The 22,391-nt window shown below is 36.8% G+C and overlaps 1 protein-coding gene across 2 annotated transcripts in view; it reads right to left on the reverse strand.

The window, feature by feature from the left end:
- Positions 1-770: 770 nt before the first annotated feature.
- Positions 771-22,391, reverse strand: part of LOC140323666 (vesicle transport protein SEC20-like) — a 49,504-nt gene continuing 27,883 nt past the window's right edge. The window contains exons 1-6 of one of the 2 annotated variants that reach the window (XM_072400946.1): positions 9,242-9,399; positions 7,690-7,782; positions 6,907-6,998; positions 4,953-5,054; positions 3,962-4,080; positions 771-3,303 (exon numbers count right to left, since the gene is read on the reverse strand). In XM_072400946.1, the coding sequence (XP_072257047.1) occupies positions 3,110-3,303; positions 3,962-4,080; positions 4,953-5,054; positions 6,907-6,998; positions 7,690-7,782; positions 9,242-9,325 (684 nt within the window). In that variant the 5' untranslated portion in view covers positions 9,326-9,399 and the 3' untranslated portion in view covers positions 771-3,109. Of the gene's footprint in view, positions 3,304-3,961; positions 4,081-4,952; positions 5,055-6,906; positions 6,999-7,689; positions 7,783-9,241; positions 9,400-22,391 lie in introns of those variants that run through there. The other variant, XM_072400945.1, reaches the window with a different exon arrangement.

Raw genomic sequence — 22,391 nt, forward strand, 5'->3', positions numbered from 1 at the left:
AACTGTCAGTTCTGTTGCTTACTCCAAACTAAAAAGGCAAAATTTAGCAACAAATCACATACAATCCTAGAGACATGGAACGTTCATTGACTTCATTTTTTTCTTTTATTAACTTTAACTCTTTAAGCTTTAAAATTAATGTGGATTGCAGTAAGACAATGCATTAGTTTGAATGAGTTTTCAACGTACAACAGACCTTTAAATGTGCAACCATTTTTTCTGCTATGCAAAGAAAGTTGGTTAAAAAGTAAGTTTGTTATGTTTGTTAAGTTATGGTACGACCCTGGATCATTATGGCAGCCAGGAATTTTCACTAAATAGCTAGTTGTGCAGAGCTAATATTGCAAGTGGTATCTGATGCCACAATACCGACTGTGTGATGTGGTTCCATATGCAGCATCCAATACACTTAGTGATAAATACCAACCAAAGCTGTAATTGTGTTACAGGCTGCCTTTTGGTAATTTTCTCAGTATAGTGACAGCATCAGATAACATAGATTTTACTGCAAAAGCAAAGCCTGATCTTAAAAAAATGCAATGTGATGAAGAAAAAATTCACTTTCTTATAAATGTTTTAAACCACAATAAAAACCTAAGCATACATAGAGCAGACTTAAGGCCAAAAGAAAAAAACATACTTGTTCTGCTTCCAAAAAAGCCCAATAATGAGCTGATCAGGATTTTCATGCACAATTACAGTTACATATAGCTAATGTATATATGTAATAAAGTCTTGTCTTGTAAGAGTCCACAAATCATCAAGCAGCCTCTGATGAAAGGTAATTTATTAGCAGTATTTTATTATGAAGATACAACACTGAGGAGACAGGCTTCTAGACTTTTCAAAGACTGATGCGGCCACGGTTAAAACAGCCAACACAAATTTTGTGGAATGAGACGTTTTCCATTCCCACAAAAGTTTTTTTTCCAAGAAAATGGGTCTATGTGTACACAGGAAGTCTGCCCTCATAGCCTTTTTTCAGTGGATTGACACATGATAATAATTTAGATATACATTGCCCACAGTGTAATAAAGGAAGAGGAGCAGCTAGCCTGAATCACTATAAATGGGTAAAAAAATGTTCTGGATAAAACCACAAAGTTTCATTTAAAATTATTTAGGAGATTGTACTTTCATGCAATTATACAGTAATGCTCATGTTTGGTATATGAAGTGTGTTAATGTAAAATGCACTATAATTTGACATCTTGTTTCAAAACTACATTACTCATATGGCTCAGTAAGTAGGGATGGTAGCTATATGGTTTGCTTCAGATAACCCATGGTACCATGAAAATAGACTACTGTGCTATTTGGCACTGCTTTTGTCATTTCAACAGATTCTATAACTGACCCTCATTCAGCAGAGTTACACTGTTACAATGTAGAAACCATGATACAAGCAGCTTCAAAACTTCCTTACAGCAATAACTGGGCTGCCAAAACACTGTTAAAACAGGAAGAGTCTCTACTTCGAAATCCATAAAAACTTTAGATCAACTCTTCCTAATATTTCTCCAGAGGTTGCTATGGGTTCCTTGAACAGTGACTTCCCACCAGCATAGTTTCAGCTCTCACCACTGACCTACTATGTAATAGGGCACTCTTCCCAATGAACCCCAATAAAAGGCAAATTCCTCCAGCTGAACCCCTAATGTAACTCACTCACTGCACTTTTTTTCTGAGTGATGAAAATTGTACAACAATGAACACCAAAGTCTTGATAGTTCTGAACACTGACCACCAAACCTAGGGAACCCTGTTCCCACTAGCCATCACCATTAAGGGGTGCATTTTCCTATTAGCTACTGACCATCAAGGTAACAAGGCATTACACTAGCAATCGATTCTGGGGATTACTAAACTGACCATCAATGTAAAAAGGCACTACACTGACAGATGGGGTTGGGGGTACTACAATGACTATCAATGAAAGGGGCACTCACTTCTGGTTATCAATGTATGGGAATCACTACATTTGCCTCCAATATAGAGAAGAACGCCACTGAAATTTTTTTTATAGAGTGTGTGGTAAAAATAATTTGTTCTAAAAATGTGTTACTTCCTCCTGCATGTCAAATACATTGCAAGTTCACAACATACCTTTTTTCATTATTACTAATATATATATACAATTTACTAACCACACCAATGTACTGTAAGGTTTACATAAAATATTTTTTAGTAGGTAATCCCTGAGATGTAAAAAATATTGAAACTGTTTCCTACCATGGGCCCCGTGTGTTCAACTTGAACACTTTAGTGTGGTTTGGCTTAACTGGCACAACTGTGGCAATGATGTCTATTCCAGCTTTCAGAGGGATTACTGTGTGAAGGAGGACAAATTAAAAGAAGCAGCAGAACATTTGTAATTACTAGATATACTGTAATAGATAAAAAAAAGGAATCACAGAAGAATTATAAAATAATATTTACAGGAATTTACACATAGCACATTTGGAGGGATGTCTATACAACTAGTTTAAGACAATGTTTGCCCCTTCTCTGAACTTAGAATCTATAAACAAACATTTGTGAAGATGATTAGGAATGTGTTAAGGTGTCGGGCATTTTGTAGTGCATACACTGCCATAGTTTAATTAATTAATTAGATCTGTTTTATACCACTGCTGTATTTTATTACTATATTTCACAAGGTAGTATTTCCTAAACTTCAATGGTTTGATCTTTGTGAAAAACATTAACTGTAAATGGAACTTTATGTGCAGAAAATGCAATGACATAGGACTACTATATCCACTGAAATCATTAAGGAGTTTGCTGTAATATGAAGGCACAATGCTAAAGTTGACATGATCTACAACAAACTGTAGAACATTTTAAATTTACATATTTAGTAAAACTAAGGCAAGTCTAATAACCATATGTTATCATTGTTCAACTGGAACTTTAGTTATTTTTGTCAAATACAAATAGAAACTATGAGTGTGCTTGGACTTCTTCCTGCAGAAAAATACACCAAATCACCGCAGTCAGAATTCAAAATATTGTTGTCTGCCTGCTTTGCAGTGCATGTTACCATGATCATGGACACACAGGTTTATGCTAGGAGCCATGGATAATGTCCTACAGTTTTCTGTCACTGCTAGAATGGAAAAAGCCTCTTCTTTAAGATATACAGTACAGTTGCCAGGAACAGGGCAAGCGCCAGGAAAATGAGCAACTTGTCCGTCAGCTCCCGACGGTTATATTTGGTTATTAGTTTACGGCCAAGCTGGATGGTTCCAGACATTGATTTGAACTCTTCATTGGCTTCCTGGATAGTCCTAGATGAGGTTGCTGATAAGAGAAAAATAAAACAAAGTAAATAAAAAAAATATTTAACAGAACCCTCCACCAGTTTTCAAGAAAATTACCAATGTGTTAAACTCTGATCCATTGCAGCCAGATAGAGCTTCACAAATACAGATTAATGGGATTGCAGCTTCCTGCCAGTTACTCTAATGCACATTCTCCCAACAAATCCCCATGCATTCAGGACTGTAGTGAATCACAATTGTGAACCATCAGTTTTATATTACTTCTAATTCCAGTGCAGATTTTTGAGAGTTTTGAATTTTAGCGAGCACCGGTTTACAATCATATGCTAGTGATATAATCAGTGCAGTAGTTACAATATGAAATGGCACCTAAATATATAATAGTTGGACTGCATAAATATTTTATGTTTTACCTGCCAAAGGATTTGTAATGCAATATATATACCAGCACGTCTCCATTCAGAACATCAGCATGTGCTCCATATATATTATACCCCTGCAAGAATTCCACCCCAGACTATACAAAATAGATAAACTGACAAAATTCTATGCATATCTTAAACATTGTCATGTCTTGAAATACATAAAAATACAAACTATGTAATGCTGAAAGTCACCTTTTTCCATTCAGAGTGTACTGTATTATTTGTAACACAAAAATGGCAATATGTCAATACCTAGAGTTTGCATAGTTATTTCACTTTGTTGCACTTGCTGAGACATCATTCTGCTGATACTCATTAAGTTCTCAGTGATGCCACTTGTAGACTCTGCAATATTTTCTTTAGTTATTTTTCTGTGGAGTAGAAAAATATAAAATGATCAGATAGTGTTTTGTTTGCAACTTTTTTTAAGAAGTAAAGAAAGAAATAAAAATTGGTTTTCATTGCTTCAACAATAATGCGCTCAGGACATGCGGGGGTGTCAACAACAGACTTGCTATGCCGATCGCTTAGGTATCATGCCAAAACATTTGTTGAAATGACATTAGGTCCATTACTAACTAAAACTCAACCAAAGTTTACCCAACTAAACATCAACTGAATATCACAAGTATCATATATATGTATCAATACTTAGGTATTAGGGCTTACCATATGCACCCCTTAAAAAGGATATACCTAATTAAATGACCACATGCATTCTATCCTTTGGTTTCTGCTACAAAGTGCTGCACGATACTGAACTTCACAGCTACCAACTGCGTAAAAAAAAAATCTATTGGTTGAAGGTGGCATGACATAAAACTATACAATTGAGAGAACAACGGCAATTGGACCTGAAAATTATAAATTCCTGCTAATATTTCTTAACAACTCCTGAATGTACCAAGTGAATGATTAAAACACAGAGGATTGGGACCTGTGTCATTCAAAGGACTCCAAAAAATAAGATTTTACAAAAATAATTTTTTTAAAAAATCATATAGACTATTGAAGAAAAAAGTATCATAAATTTTGGAAAGTCCAAAAACTAAGAATGAACAAATCAACACACTGAACATCCCTAACACTACCCCCAGGAAAGCCACCTGGATAAAAAAAGAAACCTATTTTCATATTTAGTTTGTAATAGGCAATTAGCTATGTGTTCAGCCCTATTTACATTAATATAAACGTTTAATTGATGGAGACAACGTAAACTCAAATTAAAAACAAAATAACTTACCTCTGTCTTGTAGAATTACCACCTTCAAGGAGTTCATCCTTCTCAGAGTTATCTATTGCCAACTTACAAGAAAGATTTGCCTTCCTCCACACAGTCTGATTGCTGAAATAAAAATTATACACCATAAAAAGTAACAGTGGTTATTTTGAAATTATGTTATTATTATAAATCTACAGTTCTGACAAAATCTGGATAAGGCAGTGCAAAGAAAAATTATAATGGGTAGAAAATGTACATCAGTTTTTATACAGTGAAATACAGGTATGCATATGGCTATGTGATGTTGTCCCAGCACTTTTTAACTGAATGCTTTGGGCTTGTTTGTTTTCTTAGCTTTGAGAGTATTGAAGTCCCTGTCAGAATTGTATTTATGCCTGTATAACCACTGGGGAGATCCAATTTATTGGTTTCTCCCAGTTTTATTGCAACTAGGGACAAAAGTGATAGGAAATGTAAAATTTACAGTTGTCACCAGAACAGGATGGGATTGGAAATTTCCCAATGGGTGAGCTTCTTCTGGTGGTAAATGTAAAAAGGGGGTTTCCCTTTTTTTCCCTTTCTTGTTGTTTGAAAAAAAAAATTATTCTTAATTATTCAATCCCTGCAGCATTCTGTCCAGAAAGTTTTCACAGCCAGGTGGCTTGAAAACCTAGCTTGGTGGGAAAGAATTTATGAGAAAAGCCCAAACTTTTTGGAGCATGACCAAGTTGAAGTGAGCCCAGTAATAATTTTTTTAATCGCCTGGGACTTTCAGGATACACAAGGAACCTTTATGGTACTGGTACCTCAAATTTTATCTCCCAACCCTTGTAGTTTCAAGATATCACAAGATAAAATCTCAAATTCAAAACTTGAGAACAAGCAGGTATCTCCTCTGAATTTGGGGAAGATATTTAAAGAACATGGGCCCTAAATTGATCATGCAAGTTGGGGTTGCCTGGAGCCACTTTCAAGGCAAAGAGAAACAGGCTGAAGCCACTGGGCTCTGGTGCCCCAAATTAATAGCTACTTGCTGACTATTTTTGAATTACTAAATTACTCAGAAACAGTAATTTGTAGGATGCCTAAATGTTCAGTGAGCTGTAGGTATTCAAAAACACAGGAGTAAGCAGGGAACCCCCATGCCCACCAAATTTCATTACTCTGGCAGCATTATAACATACAAAACTAAAGCTACCATATAATGATGCCCTGTCATGTATAGGTGGCAGCTTACATTTTTAAATCTCAATATCTCAGAAACAGTGAGTTGTAGAAACTCAAAAATATAGGGGTAAGCAGGGAATTCCTGTAGCTACGCCTCCAAATTTCTTCAGTCTATCATCATTATAAGACACAAAACTGCAGGCATCATAGAATGTTACCCGGTCAGATATACCTAGTCACTTCTTTTAAACTCAGTATATCGGGAACTCAAAATTACAGGCTGCAAAATACAAAAGGCAGAATCATTACATAGCTGTTGTATTTTGTTACCAACCATGCACGCATCTATTAGCAAGGGTAGCAAAATATGACTGGCAGTATTATATACATTCTATTATTAGTAAAATAGATTATAGCACTAACCTATTACGCAGAGGTGTACCGAAGAGCTTACAATCTAGGAGGTGGGGGGAGTAACAGACAAAAGGAGGAGAGATTATACACAGGGGACTGCTGCAGCAGGGTTGTTAGGGTTTCTCGGTCATGCTTGAAAATGTTACATTGGTCATTGATTGAATGTGTGATGACAATGAGGGGGCCAGTGAAACGTGCCAGGTGATTCCCCTGGCTAACTAAAATCTTAGACTGCAATCCCTTCTGGGCAGGGACCCCTCTTTCTCCTGTGTCACTGTCTGTTTCTGTCTGATATTTGCAACCCCTATTAAATGTACAGCGCTGCGCAATATGTTGGCGCTATAATAATACTGATTGTTATATAAATAATAATAATCTTTGATGAAATACCCACCTGAGCATCTGTTTTTTGTGGCATTCCATCTCTTTTAGCAAAGCTTGCTTGTCTGACTCCTTGTCTTGCTCCCTGGCCATCTGCTCGAGGTCCTTTCAGGTAAAGCATATTATTAAGCATTTAAGCACACATTAAAGAAGAACTCCAGGCAGATTTATTATTATATCATAATGATATAATTTACTGAAAAAGTAAATTAAAGCTAGACATTCAGATTCAATATTAAATCCCTACACAAGTAGCTTAAGTTACTAAACTTGATTTGATAATAACCTCCTGTTATCCCTTATATAGCAGCAGCCAAAGAGGGAAAGACAGCACAGGGAGCCAGTTAGGTGGCAGACAAGGAAAATGCTGATTGGTACAGACAGCAGAGTGATTGCCTCATCACTACACTGCTTCTCTTTTACTGTCCAGTCATGAGACTGGAAGTGGAAATAGGACACCATTAGATTGTTTCTACAGTCCATACCAGAAACTGGTGTCATCTACCTGGCTGAGCTGTGTGCCAGTCTTATATATATGTGTTTCACCTATATATTAGGACATTTGCAATGTGCATTTAGCTTTAAACCACAATTTTAACAGACTGAACTGAACTATACCAAACATCTACTAGCCTTCATTCTTTCTGACAGCTGTTTTGTTAAAGTTTTCAAAATATTATATGATTTCTGAAAGCAGAGACCCTGTGTACAATAAAATAGTAAAAGTCACAATTTATTTTACATTGTCAATCCAGAATTTACAAAACCACACTAAAATCCAGTACCTTCACCTTACCTGTATCCTCAGTCTGAGGAGTTGAAACTTTTCCTTCACCTGGGCATTGAGGTCATTCAGTGCACTGATTGGTCCAATGCATTCCCTGATATCCTGTGAACAACAGAGAGGATGAACGACTTGAAAACAAAGAATCACTATGGCAAAGTACATTACCTGTATATCTGTAATATCTGTATACAGTACATACAAGAATTGTTACTAGGAGCAAAATACAAAACTAAGCTTTGCCTTAATTCGGTGAGGCTGCTTTACAATATTCAAAGTATTGGATATTTAGTCATGTGTGTGTATATATATATATATATATATCAATCAATGTCAAAGACTGGTCATTGTGTGCGTGTGACAATATTATCACAAGTGCTCCACAAATAGGGCTTGTATTAGAGAGTTGCAAGAAAAAAGTCCACTGCCCAAGAAAGGCCACATTGAGCTTTACCTAAACGCACCTTATTGATTCTGAGGCCAAAGTGAAAAAAGGTAGTTTGGTCAGATGAGACCAAAATCTATCAGACCTCAATACGAAGCGGCACATCTGATGGAAAGACAGAACAGCTCACAATCCAAAGAAGCTACAGTAAAGCACGGAGATGGTGGCATCCTGTTGTGAGGTGATTTTCTGCAGTACAGACTGAGGCATTTGTCAGGATACAAAGAATACATATGGAAAAATACTGAACAAAACCCAATACCAGAGCGTTATCAATGAGAAAAAGGTTCACCTTCCAATGTGACAACGACCAAGGAACACACTAACTAAAGGAGAAAGCAGCCAATGGCCTTTATGGTTCAGTCAGAGCGCAGACGTACACCCCATTGAAAATCTGTGAAATTACTTGTAGTTCACCGAGAGTCATTCTAGTAAATTTTGTATGTTTATTGGTATATCAGTATTTTTAGTATGTTTTTTATCAGTATACATATTTGGGCTTGGGAAACAAAAATTGGTCCTAAAATACTGGTGTTTGTTGGGACACACATCTATTTTCCTTCTTGTGTTTAATAACTAAAATTATTACAGTAGTGGAACCTTTATTATGGACATTTAGGATGCTTAACATCCAGCAATGCCCCATTTTTATTTGTTGGTCATCCCATACAATGCAGCTCCATACATTCCCACCTCCCAGGATGATAGACAGCAGAGGGGAGCGCAGGCTATCAGGGGTGCTATGAATAGATATTTTCCTCATATCCCCATGAATAAATAGATATTTTCCTCATATCCCCATGAATAAATAGATATTTTCCTCATATACCCCATGAATAAATAGATATTTTCCTCTTATCCCCCATGAATAAATAGATATTTTCCTCATATCCCCATACATTGCAGTAGGGAGGTTTATTGCTATGGTGTCCTGTATGCCTTCAGTTAGGGCAGGTACACACCGTGCAGACATGTTATGTATTAGTCTTAGAACTGCTCGGGGAATGTTTACACAGAATCCATTCATTTATATGACAAGCTGGCAGCACAGAGATGGGCGCCTCCTACATTGACTGTCCGGGATTGCAGAGCACCCGGACAACCCGGTTACCTCCGTACCTGAATCAGCGCTTTTATCTCCAGATCATACTTGATGATCTCCTGGTGACAGATCTCTACGTGGACATCCCGGGAAGCCGCCATGACTACGGACGGCAGCGAGGGACAAGATTCGTCACCGCAGCATCGCGCTTGCCTTTACCGCCACCTTCAGGTCACATGGAGGATTTACAGGCCAAACTTCTAACTAGTAATAGTTTCATAATTTATTACAAAGCTTTTATTTTGCTCTTCTTTTTTACCTTGTTTTTTTTTTTTTTTTTTGGTTTGATACATTTATGTGTAGAAAAAATACTATTTAAAGCCCAACTCTGGTCTATAATTTGTTTCTGGCCTGGGGACACGCAGGGTTCTTTTCTTTTTTGGCTCTAATGAGTGGTCCTCAATATTGCAGAGGTGTTTGATGGAATTACATCAGGGGGGCACGGTGACATACTTCGAAGGTCATTCCCTGACTATCTCGGCTCACAGAAGGTGGGTGATGTTATGCTGGGCATCATTCACCCCAGAAGAAGACCAGGCTGGGTCTCCAGTGTTGGGGTGGCTGCACAAAGCAGATGGGTACAACTACTAGGTCTACTTTTTGATGTTAGCTAGTGTTGGGGGGTACAAATTTGAAAATGTTGAAAAATAGAATTGGAATGAATAACATAACTTATGGTTTCAACACCACCCTGTTCTTAATTTAAAGTGTTTTCCAGTCAATCAAGTGATGAGTTGGGTCCCACTTTCCTTTCTTCAGCTTCTACAATGGTCATTGGTGCTGATGCACATAAAGACCCCCAGGTTTCAGATATGTACATGGTTGTTCTATACCAGCGTTTCTCAGCCAGGGTTCCTCCAGAGGTTGCTAGGGGTTCCTTGAGCAATGAGCAATTTGTACCTCTTGGATCAGTAACCACTGAGATCAATGAGCTATTTGGCTGTCTGTAAGGTTGACATTCTTCCCACCAGCCACCACACAGATGTACTGTGAGCTGTGGATATTGTTTCTAGAAGTTTCCCTGAGACCTGAAAGTTAATTCAAGGGTACCCTTTGTCATATTGGTTGAGAATAACTGGTCTACACCATGAACCCAGGACGTGTGCCATTTACCCCGGCAGTTGCTGTTCAGGATCAGGAAAGAAAACAGCAGAAATGACCTAAAATTAATTCAAGACCACATAGAGTAATCAAAAAATCACTTCAATCATGTCAGATTGGTACAAACTATTGAGTCTTGCACAAAAACAAAATCTTTGCCAACATTTTATTTGTGGATAGATTTCTATCTCCAGTACAGCAAGGGAGGCCTACCATAGAGGGGCTGTTTGAACTTGCTAAACGCATTTATTTCACATCTTTGCATGCAGAAGTCAAGTTTGGAAGACCACCAACTTTCAGGCCCAAGGCTAGTTGCTTTGTTTAATTACCATTTCAAAGCAGTAGGAGCCAAAAATATTTTTTTACTGTTTTTTTTATCAAGAAGTTTATTTCTAACAAAACAGTTTAAGCCAATTTACTCTTGGTATTTATTTTGATCACAGAGAGTTAAGAGAGTAGCAAGGGACAGGAAATCATCCCAACTTCAAACTGGAGACAAACTTTTCAGGGAAAAAAAAAGTGGTGAAATAGCAGTTCTGTAAATGAACTCATGCAAGTTGTTTTTTTTTTTACTGCTGAGACGTCCTGTCTAAATAATTGCTGTAACCCTATTTGCAAGGATAAAGTGAAAACAAAATCTCCCCTACGGAGTCCTGACAGAAGTTACAATTCTCCACTCTTCTCAAAAAAAAAAAAATAAAAAGTTTGTCTGTAGTTGGGCGTTGTGTTACTGTTAGCCTCTCTCTGGTATGTTCCTACCCAAGGACCCCGAGTTTAACACCTGTGCATACAGAACTTTTTAGACAAATTTCAGCTTGACTATATGCTATTCTATATTGTGCATTAACCTAATGTTAGATTTCTTTATGTTATGGAGACTGCACAAGAAGTGTTAAACACACACTCTGATAGTAGAATAACTCAAAACACATAGGTGGACATAAACAATCAGGAATTCCAGGATCTAAGTAACAAAAACATTAGATTTCAGGGAGAGACATAACCCACCATATGCCCAATCTGTAAAGTTTGACTGTGTGGACTAAACTTTTACAATTATACCCAGGATCAAAACTTTTTGTTTTAGTTTTGACAGAGTAGTGAAAGGTTAAACCGCATCATTTTTGTCTGTGTCCCATTGGGTGCGTTTCCATTCACTTTTTGCCAGAGGCAGAGAAAAACCACTCCTAGTTAGGGAAATTCATTGTTTCCATTGAAAGATTTTCCTTTATTTCTGTTCTGATGACAGTTGTAAAATGACCATTATTTTCTGTCTCAACTATAATCAACACAGTACTAATAGAAGAATAAATCATCTTTAATTGAACTTGTGATTTCTGCATTCAAACCAGCTGCCTCTCCCCTGACTATTGTGAATGGAGACAAGCAAATGTTTTTGTGACTTCCCAAACATGATTATGTTTGGTGAAATCAGTGATCAGAGATCACAGTCATCAGTAATCACAATATAGATTAGTGAGAGGTAAAAGAACCAAGTGACCGATAAAATAGACAAATTGACAGCCAGGGATTTCCTACATTGGTAATTTCTTCATTTATTTTCTGTACAATCATAAATGACCATGACTGATTTGCATGTTTTGTATGAAGCACTGAGCAGCAAAAGTTGGCTAAGATCATGCAGTGTTGAAAATGTGACTACCATGGGTCCCTGCAATACGTGAATGATCCATGTGGCAATTATTACCCTACTCTATACAAAAGCCAAATCAGTTTTTGATTGGAAGCAGCTTCTGTTTGCAAGGTGTAACTAAGCTACCAGGAATTGTGTCTAAGGAACAAAAAAAAAAAAAAACACATTATTTGTGAAGAGACAAAATAGCTTTATTAAATAAAAGGCAAAACAGAAACAGACAAAAGACATTTTGGAAACACATTTTTTTTACAGTATATTTTTTTAATTTTTTTACTTTTGCATTACATACTTCAGATTCTATTTCAGCCACCAAACCTCCTCCTGTGCATTCATTATACAAGGGGCAAACATTTTGTTATATAATAGTAAACATGATGGTACAATGACTTGACATGCAAATTTGGAAAGAAAGCATATGTCCACTACAGGTACCCTAGATGTTGTGGAATGGAGGGCTGCAACAGTGGCAGAGAACTATGTGCATGTACTGATAATAGCCATCACGTTTACTACCTTGATGAATCAAACATTTATAACATAGCACAAAGATGAGGAGGAGTTGAACAAGTTCACTTCCATTTGACACCAATGTGCCTCTATAATCAGTTTGCAGGAAAAATGTTGACAAGACATAGCAGACTGTAAATAGATAGGTCAGCATGAACAATGTAATACAAAGTTTTCCATTTTTTGTTTTGGGAGCATCCCAAACAGAAAGAATCAGCAAGAACATATTTCTAAAATATTAAAGTGCCATCTGCTGATAAATCATGTGCAAAAATATTATTAGTAATTACTAATGTGGAGTAGAGGAGTACTTCTCATATGCATCCCCACAAAGACTCATAGCAGCATTAAACCAGAGCTTCCCTAGCAGATTTAATCCAGGTTTTCAGTTACAAGCGCCAGTGAGTGACTGGTGCATCAGACCCAAGAAATCCAGAGAAGGACCCCAAGATGGAGATATTATTGATTTTGGCTGGTGACATCTAAATGAGGGTTTAAAAAAAAAGCAACTGTTGGTGTCACTGTGGCTGCATTTCTGACTGTTTAATAAAACTCATAAGATTGATACACCACAGTGTGACTATGTTTAAATAAATGTCAGGAAAGTTAGATAGCTAACAAAGGAGATGCATATGACCACATTCTAAGTATGGAAAAGTTAGCTTTATCATGGAAAACTGCTGTAGTACTGTATCATTTACACTTTATCCAGCAGATAACATGATCACTTAAAAAATCTACACACTAACCCCATTGTTTTGAACAGGAGAGAGGCATTCAAAATGGTCTCCTTGTATAAGGTACATCTTTTGTTTTTTTTTCTTAGTCAAACATATTAAAACATTTCTTCTCAAATGGTCCACACGAAAAGGGCCTAGAACAAGGCCAGCTTCTATCTGAATGTACAAGTAAGGCACAATTATAAAACACATCACACACACGACAGGCAAGGGAAACAAAAACAGACAGTTGGGTCTGATAAGTGCACTGCCTGACCCACAGCAGGTTCTGAAACTTTTTATTTATTTTACAACATACTGTAGGATCTTTAGCAGCAGAATGAAAATGTATGAAACTGTAATACTGGAATAAAGCTGTTTAGGGTTAGATGTTAAGAAAAAGTGAAATGAGAGACCACCATTATCAATGCAATATGACCATAAGTACCATAGGAAAACGGAGAAACTTGGTGGTTTTCTCTAAAGTGACCAGTTTTAACAATTTAGACTACTACCCTTTACCCTCCCCAAGCCTTCTGTGAGAACTGTGACCGGGCTATGGACATTCAATATTTATATACTAAGGCTGCAGGAGAAAATGTATCCTCAAATTTCAGGGGGAAGCACTGAACTCATGTTTGCTGTCACCATTTTGCCCCTTCCACTCCTCTCATGTACAAAATATGCATTTACAATGGAGTAAAAGGCTTGTAACCTGCCAAGTCACTGTGGGAGAAGTAGCAAAATTAACCCAGCTGCTGAAATTCAAAACAAAGTACTTACTGCTGTACACTTTAAGGCTTTGTCTACACGAACGTTTTCCCCAGCATTTACCCTGAGGCTTTAAAAGCCCATGTTTGAAATTCCAAAGGGGTAATCTACACCAGGACGTTTCCTTAAGGAACGTTTATGAGCATTATGTATACTGTTGCTTGCAACATTTAAAAAATAAGATAAATGCTTCTGTTGAGTTCAATGGGGTGTTTTCTCGCGTTCATAAACAATTAAAACGTAAACCCGTTAAAAATGCAGGAAAACGCGGTAAAAACACGGGAAAACGTGGCATAGACGTTTTCCAGTGTTTTAAAGGCAATCTTTAAAATGCTAATAAAAGTGTATAAAAATGCAGTAGGAACATTTACATACGTTTTTAAAAACGTCCGAGTAGACCCAGCCTAAAAAAATATTGAACTTCACAGTACCTGCAGCTACAAAAGTCAGTCAGGGCTTGTTGTAAAGATTATTTCTAGTTAAGAATATCTCAAAACTTGAATATCAATAGCCTGGTCACAGACCTTTTGTGATTAGTAACAAAAAAAAAAAAAAATATTCTCTGCTGACTGGTTGTTGAAGGAGAAATGTCATTCAAGTTCTTAGGAACTCCCATGAGGTCTTCATCATTCAACATATTCAGGAACACAGAAAGGAGTGCAAATGCATGCCTTTACCTAATACAGGCAACTGTACTGAACAAATGTATAAAAGCAAAAGGAAACAGAGACCAGAATCTCCTCCCTGCTAACCTATGAAAGGGCCTTTCTGAAATAAACTTGTGTTACCTCTTGGTATACACTGCATGCCCCTGAGACCTCAGGGAATAAACTACCAATCTCCCCCAAGAAAACCAGCAAGGTTTATTGTAATTAATCATCCCAGCCTTGCGTGACGTGAGCATGCCATGAAAAATTTGAACATTAAAATGGTTCCCAATGGGGATTATAACACACATTAAGAGTTATGTCAGGTGATCGCATTCAACCTGCAAGAAACCCAAGGGCACAACTGGTTGTGTCCTGTGTAGCTAGAATCTGGCTGTTCTTAAATTACATACAGATGCAGAAATTAACATATATACATAATGATGTTTTACAATGCAACTTTTTTTTCCTCATAAGAGCAAGAACTATACACTAAAAGATTTACATTATAATATATAAATGTATATTATATATATATTATGACAATAGAGGAAGCAGAATATTACTGGCATCAAAGTACAACCATGTCTAGACTGTTTTTAAAATACCACAGAGTCTCCTGGTTTAAGAGTAAAGCCGCACAGCTTTTTCTTCTAAAACTGTGTCATTATGTGGAGGGTGCATGGTGGCTCCTGGTGGTCTGGGCCAAGCTCAGACAGTCGCTAATTAAAGTCATATTGGTCCTTGGTTAGAACTTTCTGCATACTTGATTCCTTACTGTAAACTAGCTAGGCCTCAGAAAAGCATTTTAGTATTGTTTCACCGGGGCTTTCTGTCAAATTTACCAATTCATCCTATAGTTAGGAGAGCTTTGATACATATCATTTCATGCAAAACAGAAAACACTTAACACCAATTCAGGACCTGTATTAAAATATTCTTATTCAGGACTGTCTTACCCCCAATGTCCCCGAAGGCAAGGTCAAATGATCAAACCATGCAAATCCAACCTAACCTGAAGCATACCTTTACTCTGTATCATAACTGCCAGCTGTATTTAGTTTACATCAAGTATTGCTGCAGCATACAGAGCAGTCCAGAGTTAGCAGCAAATGGCAGGAAATATATATGTATGTGTGTCCATGTAAAACAAAACTATTTCCTCTTTTAACAAAGTGCTTTTTGTACATATACATAAATACTTATAAAACATAATGTCAGTTGGAAAAACAATTAAATCTAAAAGTTCTCAACACCTGCTTACTATACAAACTGGCAATAACACTGCGTGGCCATCTAGAGACTGGAGTGACCATATTCGATGTCACTGATAACAGGGCCGAGAAGGAATGACATTAAGTGACAGGAAAAGAAAAGCAATATATGTATTCAGCAAAAAATGCATTTTTCTATAGGGATAAAACACAGCCCAGGAGTAAAATATTTTTGGGGCATATGGGCCTTTATGCAGCATTCATAGCTCAAACAATAGAATTCAGAAGTGACCACATCTCTAGTTCCATACATTTAGAAAGTTCATACTAGTATTAAAAGGACTTTTGCATGCCGTTCAATGGGAACATTCAAATGTATAGACAGTGTTATTCCATATGATTGAAGAACCATAGGTGAGGTAACTTTGGATTTCAGTTTAGAGTAAAATATTAGGGGAAAAAATTTAAGCAAATGAAAAATATGGCTGTTTTTGCAACATATCATTTGTAAGTATGTTTTAACCTGCTTTGGCAAACTGAAATTGGATAGGCTGCTACAAACAAATCTTCAAATCTTTGCTTGAGTTTCTAAATATTTTACCGCCACTACATTTTTTATGAGCATCCAAAAGAAACAATTCATGTCAAAAGGAAAATTATTTACAGAGTGCCTTGTAGATTTAGATAAAACTGAGAGGTACAATGGTAGATTGTCTGAAGCATAGATCTGTACTACTTAACTTGTGCCACAGTGAGAACTTAATATGCTCAGGAGTCTACCGTAGACAAGGCACCCTCAACATAACAGTGCATAAGGAATAAATGCTATTTGTGTATGCCATTTTATCAACTATATAAAGACAATCATTTGCTATACAAAACTGATGGGAAAACTCCACAAGGCAACTGCAGGAAAATACTGCAATCTGTTCTGCCTTAATATTTATTGTAATACCACAACAGCCAATTATAATAGATGGCCATCATATACAAAAACAATGTAGTATTGTCTAAAGTCTTGTCCTTCATCTGCGGTAAAATCTCACTTGTCTGAATAATGCTAGGCTTACCTAAACACAATATGTATATATTAAAGTCCCATCTGGTCATTAGATCCAAAAACAAAACGGCTTTGAATTGTTATAGCATGTTACCTGAGTCTTTTGTGCTTTATAGGATGTTGGGGCATGTCATTATGCACTCAAGCATAGGTAGCTAAGATTATCTGTCAGATGTTTGGAGTGTTATACATAGCCCTGTGTTAATTATAAGCATGGGTAATGCCAGAGGAAAATAATTCCTGGAAGTTTTGTGTCTACAAGTTTCAGTCCACTGTAGAATGGCTTGGGATGTTATTACAGCAGTGAGGGATTGATACATATACAGTACATTGGATTGCCCTCTTACATTTAGTAAAGTGGTAAAGGACATTATAGCTGTGCGTTTAGACCCTTTAACAAGGAACAAAGCGCAGTAGCCTACAGCTGAATATCAGGATTCCTTCCTGACTCAAGTTAATCTGTTTGGCTGCTATAGATTTCCGCACTTGAAACTGCGCTTTGTACTCTTATTAACCAAACACTGGCAAATGCCAGCAAGTCATTTTTCTTTGACAAAGCTGTGTAAAATACCTGCAGAAAATGACATCACTGCATTAAACAAAGCTTATAAACTGAGAAGTTAAAGTCAGTATATGTTCCTCAAAAAGACAGGACTTAAGGAAGCTAACTAGGAAGCAACAACGGTTGTTAATAAGGCACTCCGAAATGTATGCCAACTATGTCATTATCAAAAAAGTAAAACAGAAATGTTATGTGGAACGGCCTGGCCTTCTATTGGACAACAAAGTGCAAAATATATATGTATGAAGAGCACCTCCCAAAAAACGCACTTGGGCATGAACATAGCAGCTACCGAAGGAAAAACCCCTCAGTGTGTGGGCCAAAGGCATAGACATAGAGCACATGATTTATTTGTGAGACTGTTGGGACTTTGGCTGGGACTGTCAGTGTTGGCCATATACATCAATGGGAGATACAGAGTAGCATCTAGAAAAGGAAAAGCACTGAGCTTCCTGGTCTAGCCAGGTTTGTAGTGAACAGCCTGCTTCACATAAGATGGTTCATGAAAAATAAAGTTTCTCTTCACTAAGCCACAAAAAAGGTGATCGTTACTAAATTTCTTTAAAAAGATACAGCACTGTCCAATGAATAAGTTTTACGGTTCTCTTGATTTTTGTACTCAACAACAATAGCTTGGGGAAAATAATTAAAGGTTGTTCTATACCTACCCACCCCAGCACCAACTATAAATCATTTTATCCTGCATCTAGCAAAACATGGCTCTGCCAGCTGAAAAAGTGTACAGCTAAGTAATCTGCATTAAGTCTCCTACTAAATGGAAAACAGGGACTAAAAACTTAGCAGTTAGTATGGGTTCAAACACAGATTATCTTTAACATAGGTGGGGGATCAATCTCAAAGTTGGCAAACTGAGTAGACAAAATTTGAAAAAGATATGCAGGCATTGTCCAACTGTGCTCATTCAGCCCTATTTAGTAAAACTGTGCAAACCAATGATGTTCAAAAGGGTGCAAAAGTCCACAATAAGCAAACAAATTTCAGAACTGTGATCAACGCAGGATAAAAAATTGCTAATTGCCATGGCTTTCTGCACTTTGAACATTACATTTTGTTTTTTCAAATAAGGCAGCAAGGACAGTTAAGATTTACCAGTGGCGTGGAAAACTCCAGACAAGTCAATAATAAAGGGGCAAAGTCAATAGCTATTAACTGTTTACTTTTGCTGCAACATTTAAAGATGCAAACAAAAAAATCTTTAACTATGTCTCAGCCTTGTGGCAGAAACAGGAGCCTCCTCATATCATTAGTTCTAAGTATTATGGGCATAAGCTAGCCATTGTGGATTCTTCGATACCGCAATGGACCCTTGTAAATCCGTAAGCAATATTAAAGTCTCCATAAATTAATGTTTACAGATTTACTAGAACATTTTGTGCGGAGTTCTCTGAATAATATACAATAGGGTATGTACAGGTTTAGAAGGCATTTGGTATTCTTGACTATTTCTTCTAAAGGGACATATCCCAATCTATGGAAAATGTTGCCCAGGCCATGGGAAAGCAGAGTTACTGTAGTAATGTGTGCACAAGACAATTTCTCTTTGTGGAGTGTGCACAGTCATGAGAAAAGGTATAATCTCTTTCCATGCTAAGGATTTTTTGTATCAAGAAAAAAAAAATCTATTGATGCTTATCAGGTCTTAAAATTATTAAGATACAACCTCATATGAACATTACCATATGACATATAGCACTTTGCCATTCTTTATTTTAAAAGGACTAAGACTTAGGTGCTGCTAATCAAATGCACAAATTAATGATAATCAGCAAGTCTGACCCCCTCTATGAAAGCAGAAGTTTTGGCAGTTTGCTAGTCTGGAACACTCAGGTGAGAGTGTTTATAATGTCCTGAAAACTGAAACCTTACAATTGAAGGAGGATGTTCTTTTTTTTCTCATGCCTGTATATCCTCACACACACTGTGCTGATTGTACACTTTGTCTGATACACATTTTTAGTACCTGTAGTATTTAGCAATGTTTGTCATTACTGTTACAAAGATCCTCTCACACTGCACATAAACAGCTGCAGGGAAACAGAACAATCTGCCTACTAGTTTTTATAAAGTGTAACCAGAATTACCAGTGTACCTTAGTTCTAAATGTGCCTTTGTGCAATTCACACATGTAACACACTGCTGTGCTTTTCTTGAATGCTAAATAACATCTGGGCAAATTTCATAATTCTGACATGCAGAAGACAAAAATTAACAAATTCCATTTTAAAATTCCAACTGGGTAGATCTTAAAAATAACTTAGGCATTATGTGGCAGTATATATGTCTACATTCAGGAAACAAATAACCCACAACGTGAAATAGCTGGTGGGTGAACAGATTGGTGTACATTTGACAGGTTTAAAAAGTAGATGGGCCTGTTTAAGTAATCTTGAAATTACTGTTTATTGTTTATGCAAATAAAAGTTTGCAAAAATAGTCAACACGTGCAGAAATAGGTATGTTTTTAACAAATTATGTTTTTTAAATATGAAGGAATTCTTGCACAGTGTTTATAGATATATTGAACACATTGAGTTGGGGAATTCCATGGTACATATGGTAAACATCTACAGTTGAAGTCAGAAGTATACATACATACATACATACACATAGGATGATATAATAGAAACTCCCTTTATCACCCCTCCATAGTATTTATACTAATAATCTATACATTTGGCATATTGTTTATGACAATGCAAGTACAGCAAAGTAATTTCTTCCAAACAATGTTCACATTTTATTGACTACATTACAATTCCAGTGGGTCCATACAATTTAACTGTGCTTATGGTGTCATCTTACAGATGTATGTTAAGGCCTACAAACTAACTGCCTCTTTGTTTGACAAAATTCGAATAATCAAAAGAAATCATCCAAAACAAAACAATTGCGGACCTCCACAAACCTGATTCATCCATTGGAACAATTTCCAAACACCTGAATGTTCTTCATTCATCAGTAGAAACAATAGTACACAGTTATGTATGGGACCACAGAGTCGTCATGCTGCTCAGGAAGGAGATACATTCAGTCTCCTAGAGAAGAATGTACTTTGACACAAAAAGTGCAAATCAATCCCAGAACAATGGCAAAAGACATTGTGAAGATGCTGGAGAAAACAAGTAGGCAAGAATCTATAACCACAGAAAAAGTCCTAAATCAAAATAGCATGGAAGGCTGCTCAGCAGGGAAGAAGCCAATGCTCCAATGCTGCCATTAAAAAAAGCCAAAGTGCAGTGTACACCACCAGCACATAGGATGAAGGACCTTACTTTCTGGAGAAATGTCCTTTGGTCTAATCAATCCAAGATCAAACAGGACATAATGACCATTAATTGGTTTGGAGGAAAAGGGGCGAGGTGTGCAAGCAAAAAACACTATCCCGATTGTCAAGCAGTCAGATCAGAGCATCTTGTTGTAGGGGTGCTTGTTGAAGGAAAAACTGGTGCACAAAATAGATGGCATCATAAGGAAGGAACATTATGTAGATACACAGTAGCAAAATCTCAAGAGATCAGCAGCTGAAGCTCAGTCGCAAATAGGTTTTCTGAATGGATTATAGCCCTAAACAAAACTTCCTAAGATGTTGCAAAATGGCTTAAGGTCAAAGAGTTTGAGAGGCCATCACAAAGCCCTGACCTAAAACTGACTGAAAATTTGTAGGCAGAACCAAAAAAGTGAGTGCAAAACAAGGTGGCCTAAGAACCAGTCCAAGTTACACCAATTCGTTTTGGGGTAATTGGCCTATATAACAGCAACTTATAGTAGCTTGTGGAAAGCAACCCAAAACGATTGGCTCAAGTTAAATAATTTGAAGGCAGTGTACCAAAAATGAAAACAGTTAATGTAAACTTGTTACCCACTAGAACTGATATTGAAAAAAAAAAATGGAAAATAATCTGTCTGTGAACATTGCTAGAAGAAATTACTTTTTGCTCCGCACAAAGCAGATGTTTTAAACAATGTGCAAAAATGATTTGTGGAGGGAAAATAAAATGAATTTTAAAGCTGTACCCTAAGTGTATGTAAACTTCTGATTTCAACTTTATCACAGAGGTACAAAATGTAATAATAATGACAAACACCTTTAAGCTGAACTCCAGGAAACAGCAAAATAAGCATTTACATGACAAAGAATTATTATTTCTGTCTATTCAGTCCTGGCATCTACACAGCTCTGACATGCAGCACAGCTCTGTTGGGACACATCTATCTGCTCTCTCCACTTATCAACGTGCTCATTGTTAACACTGCAGACCAGAACAGAACTGACTGCTTGTGGTACTTCTCCCAGATTTATATATTTTGTACAGGGAAGTGGCAAGTCAAATTTAGATGCCTATAATGCTTACACTCAAAAATTAATACAGAGCTGCGTTATTGAGTGTACTTTTTTATCTGCTTAGAGTTTAGCTTTGTATAGGCCAATATGACTGGTGACCTGGAATAACAGGTTGTGTAGCAAAGGCAGTTTAAAATTTCAATATGGGCACTGGCATAAATTTACATATATACTTAGATATAACAGCTGTTTTTACACATACATAAAAATACCTTTTACTTGCCTCCACTGACTAGGAATAGCAAAGCAGCATGTTTTGCATGCTACTCTGTGATTAAGCACCAGATTATTATATGATGATTTATGAGATAGTAGCACTGTATTTTTCAAGGACAATGTCTTAATATAACTACACAAACTGATGGTGCCTCACACAACCAAAAGAAACAATAATGGACACTTGTGAAACACTTTGCAATTCTCCAATTTACTGTTTAAGACTTTAAAACCTAAAAACAGATTATACCCCCGAATTTAAAAAAAAAAAAAAACATAAGGCACATCTAAGGGAGCAATCTTTTTTGGCATCATAACCACCAAGTCCTGCATATTTTTATTTTTTTATT

Source organism: Pyxicephalus adspersus, chromosome 2 (assembly GCF_032062135.1).
Source record: "Pyxicephalus adspersus chromosome 2, UCB_Pads_2.0, whole genome shotgun sequence".
Classification (NCBI taxonomy): domain Eukaryota; kingdom Metazoa; phylum Chordata; class Amphibia; order Anura; family Pyxicephalidae; genus Pyxicephalus; species Pyxicephalus adspersus.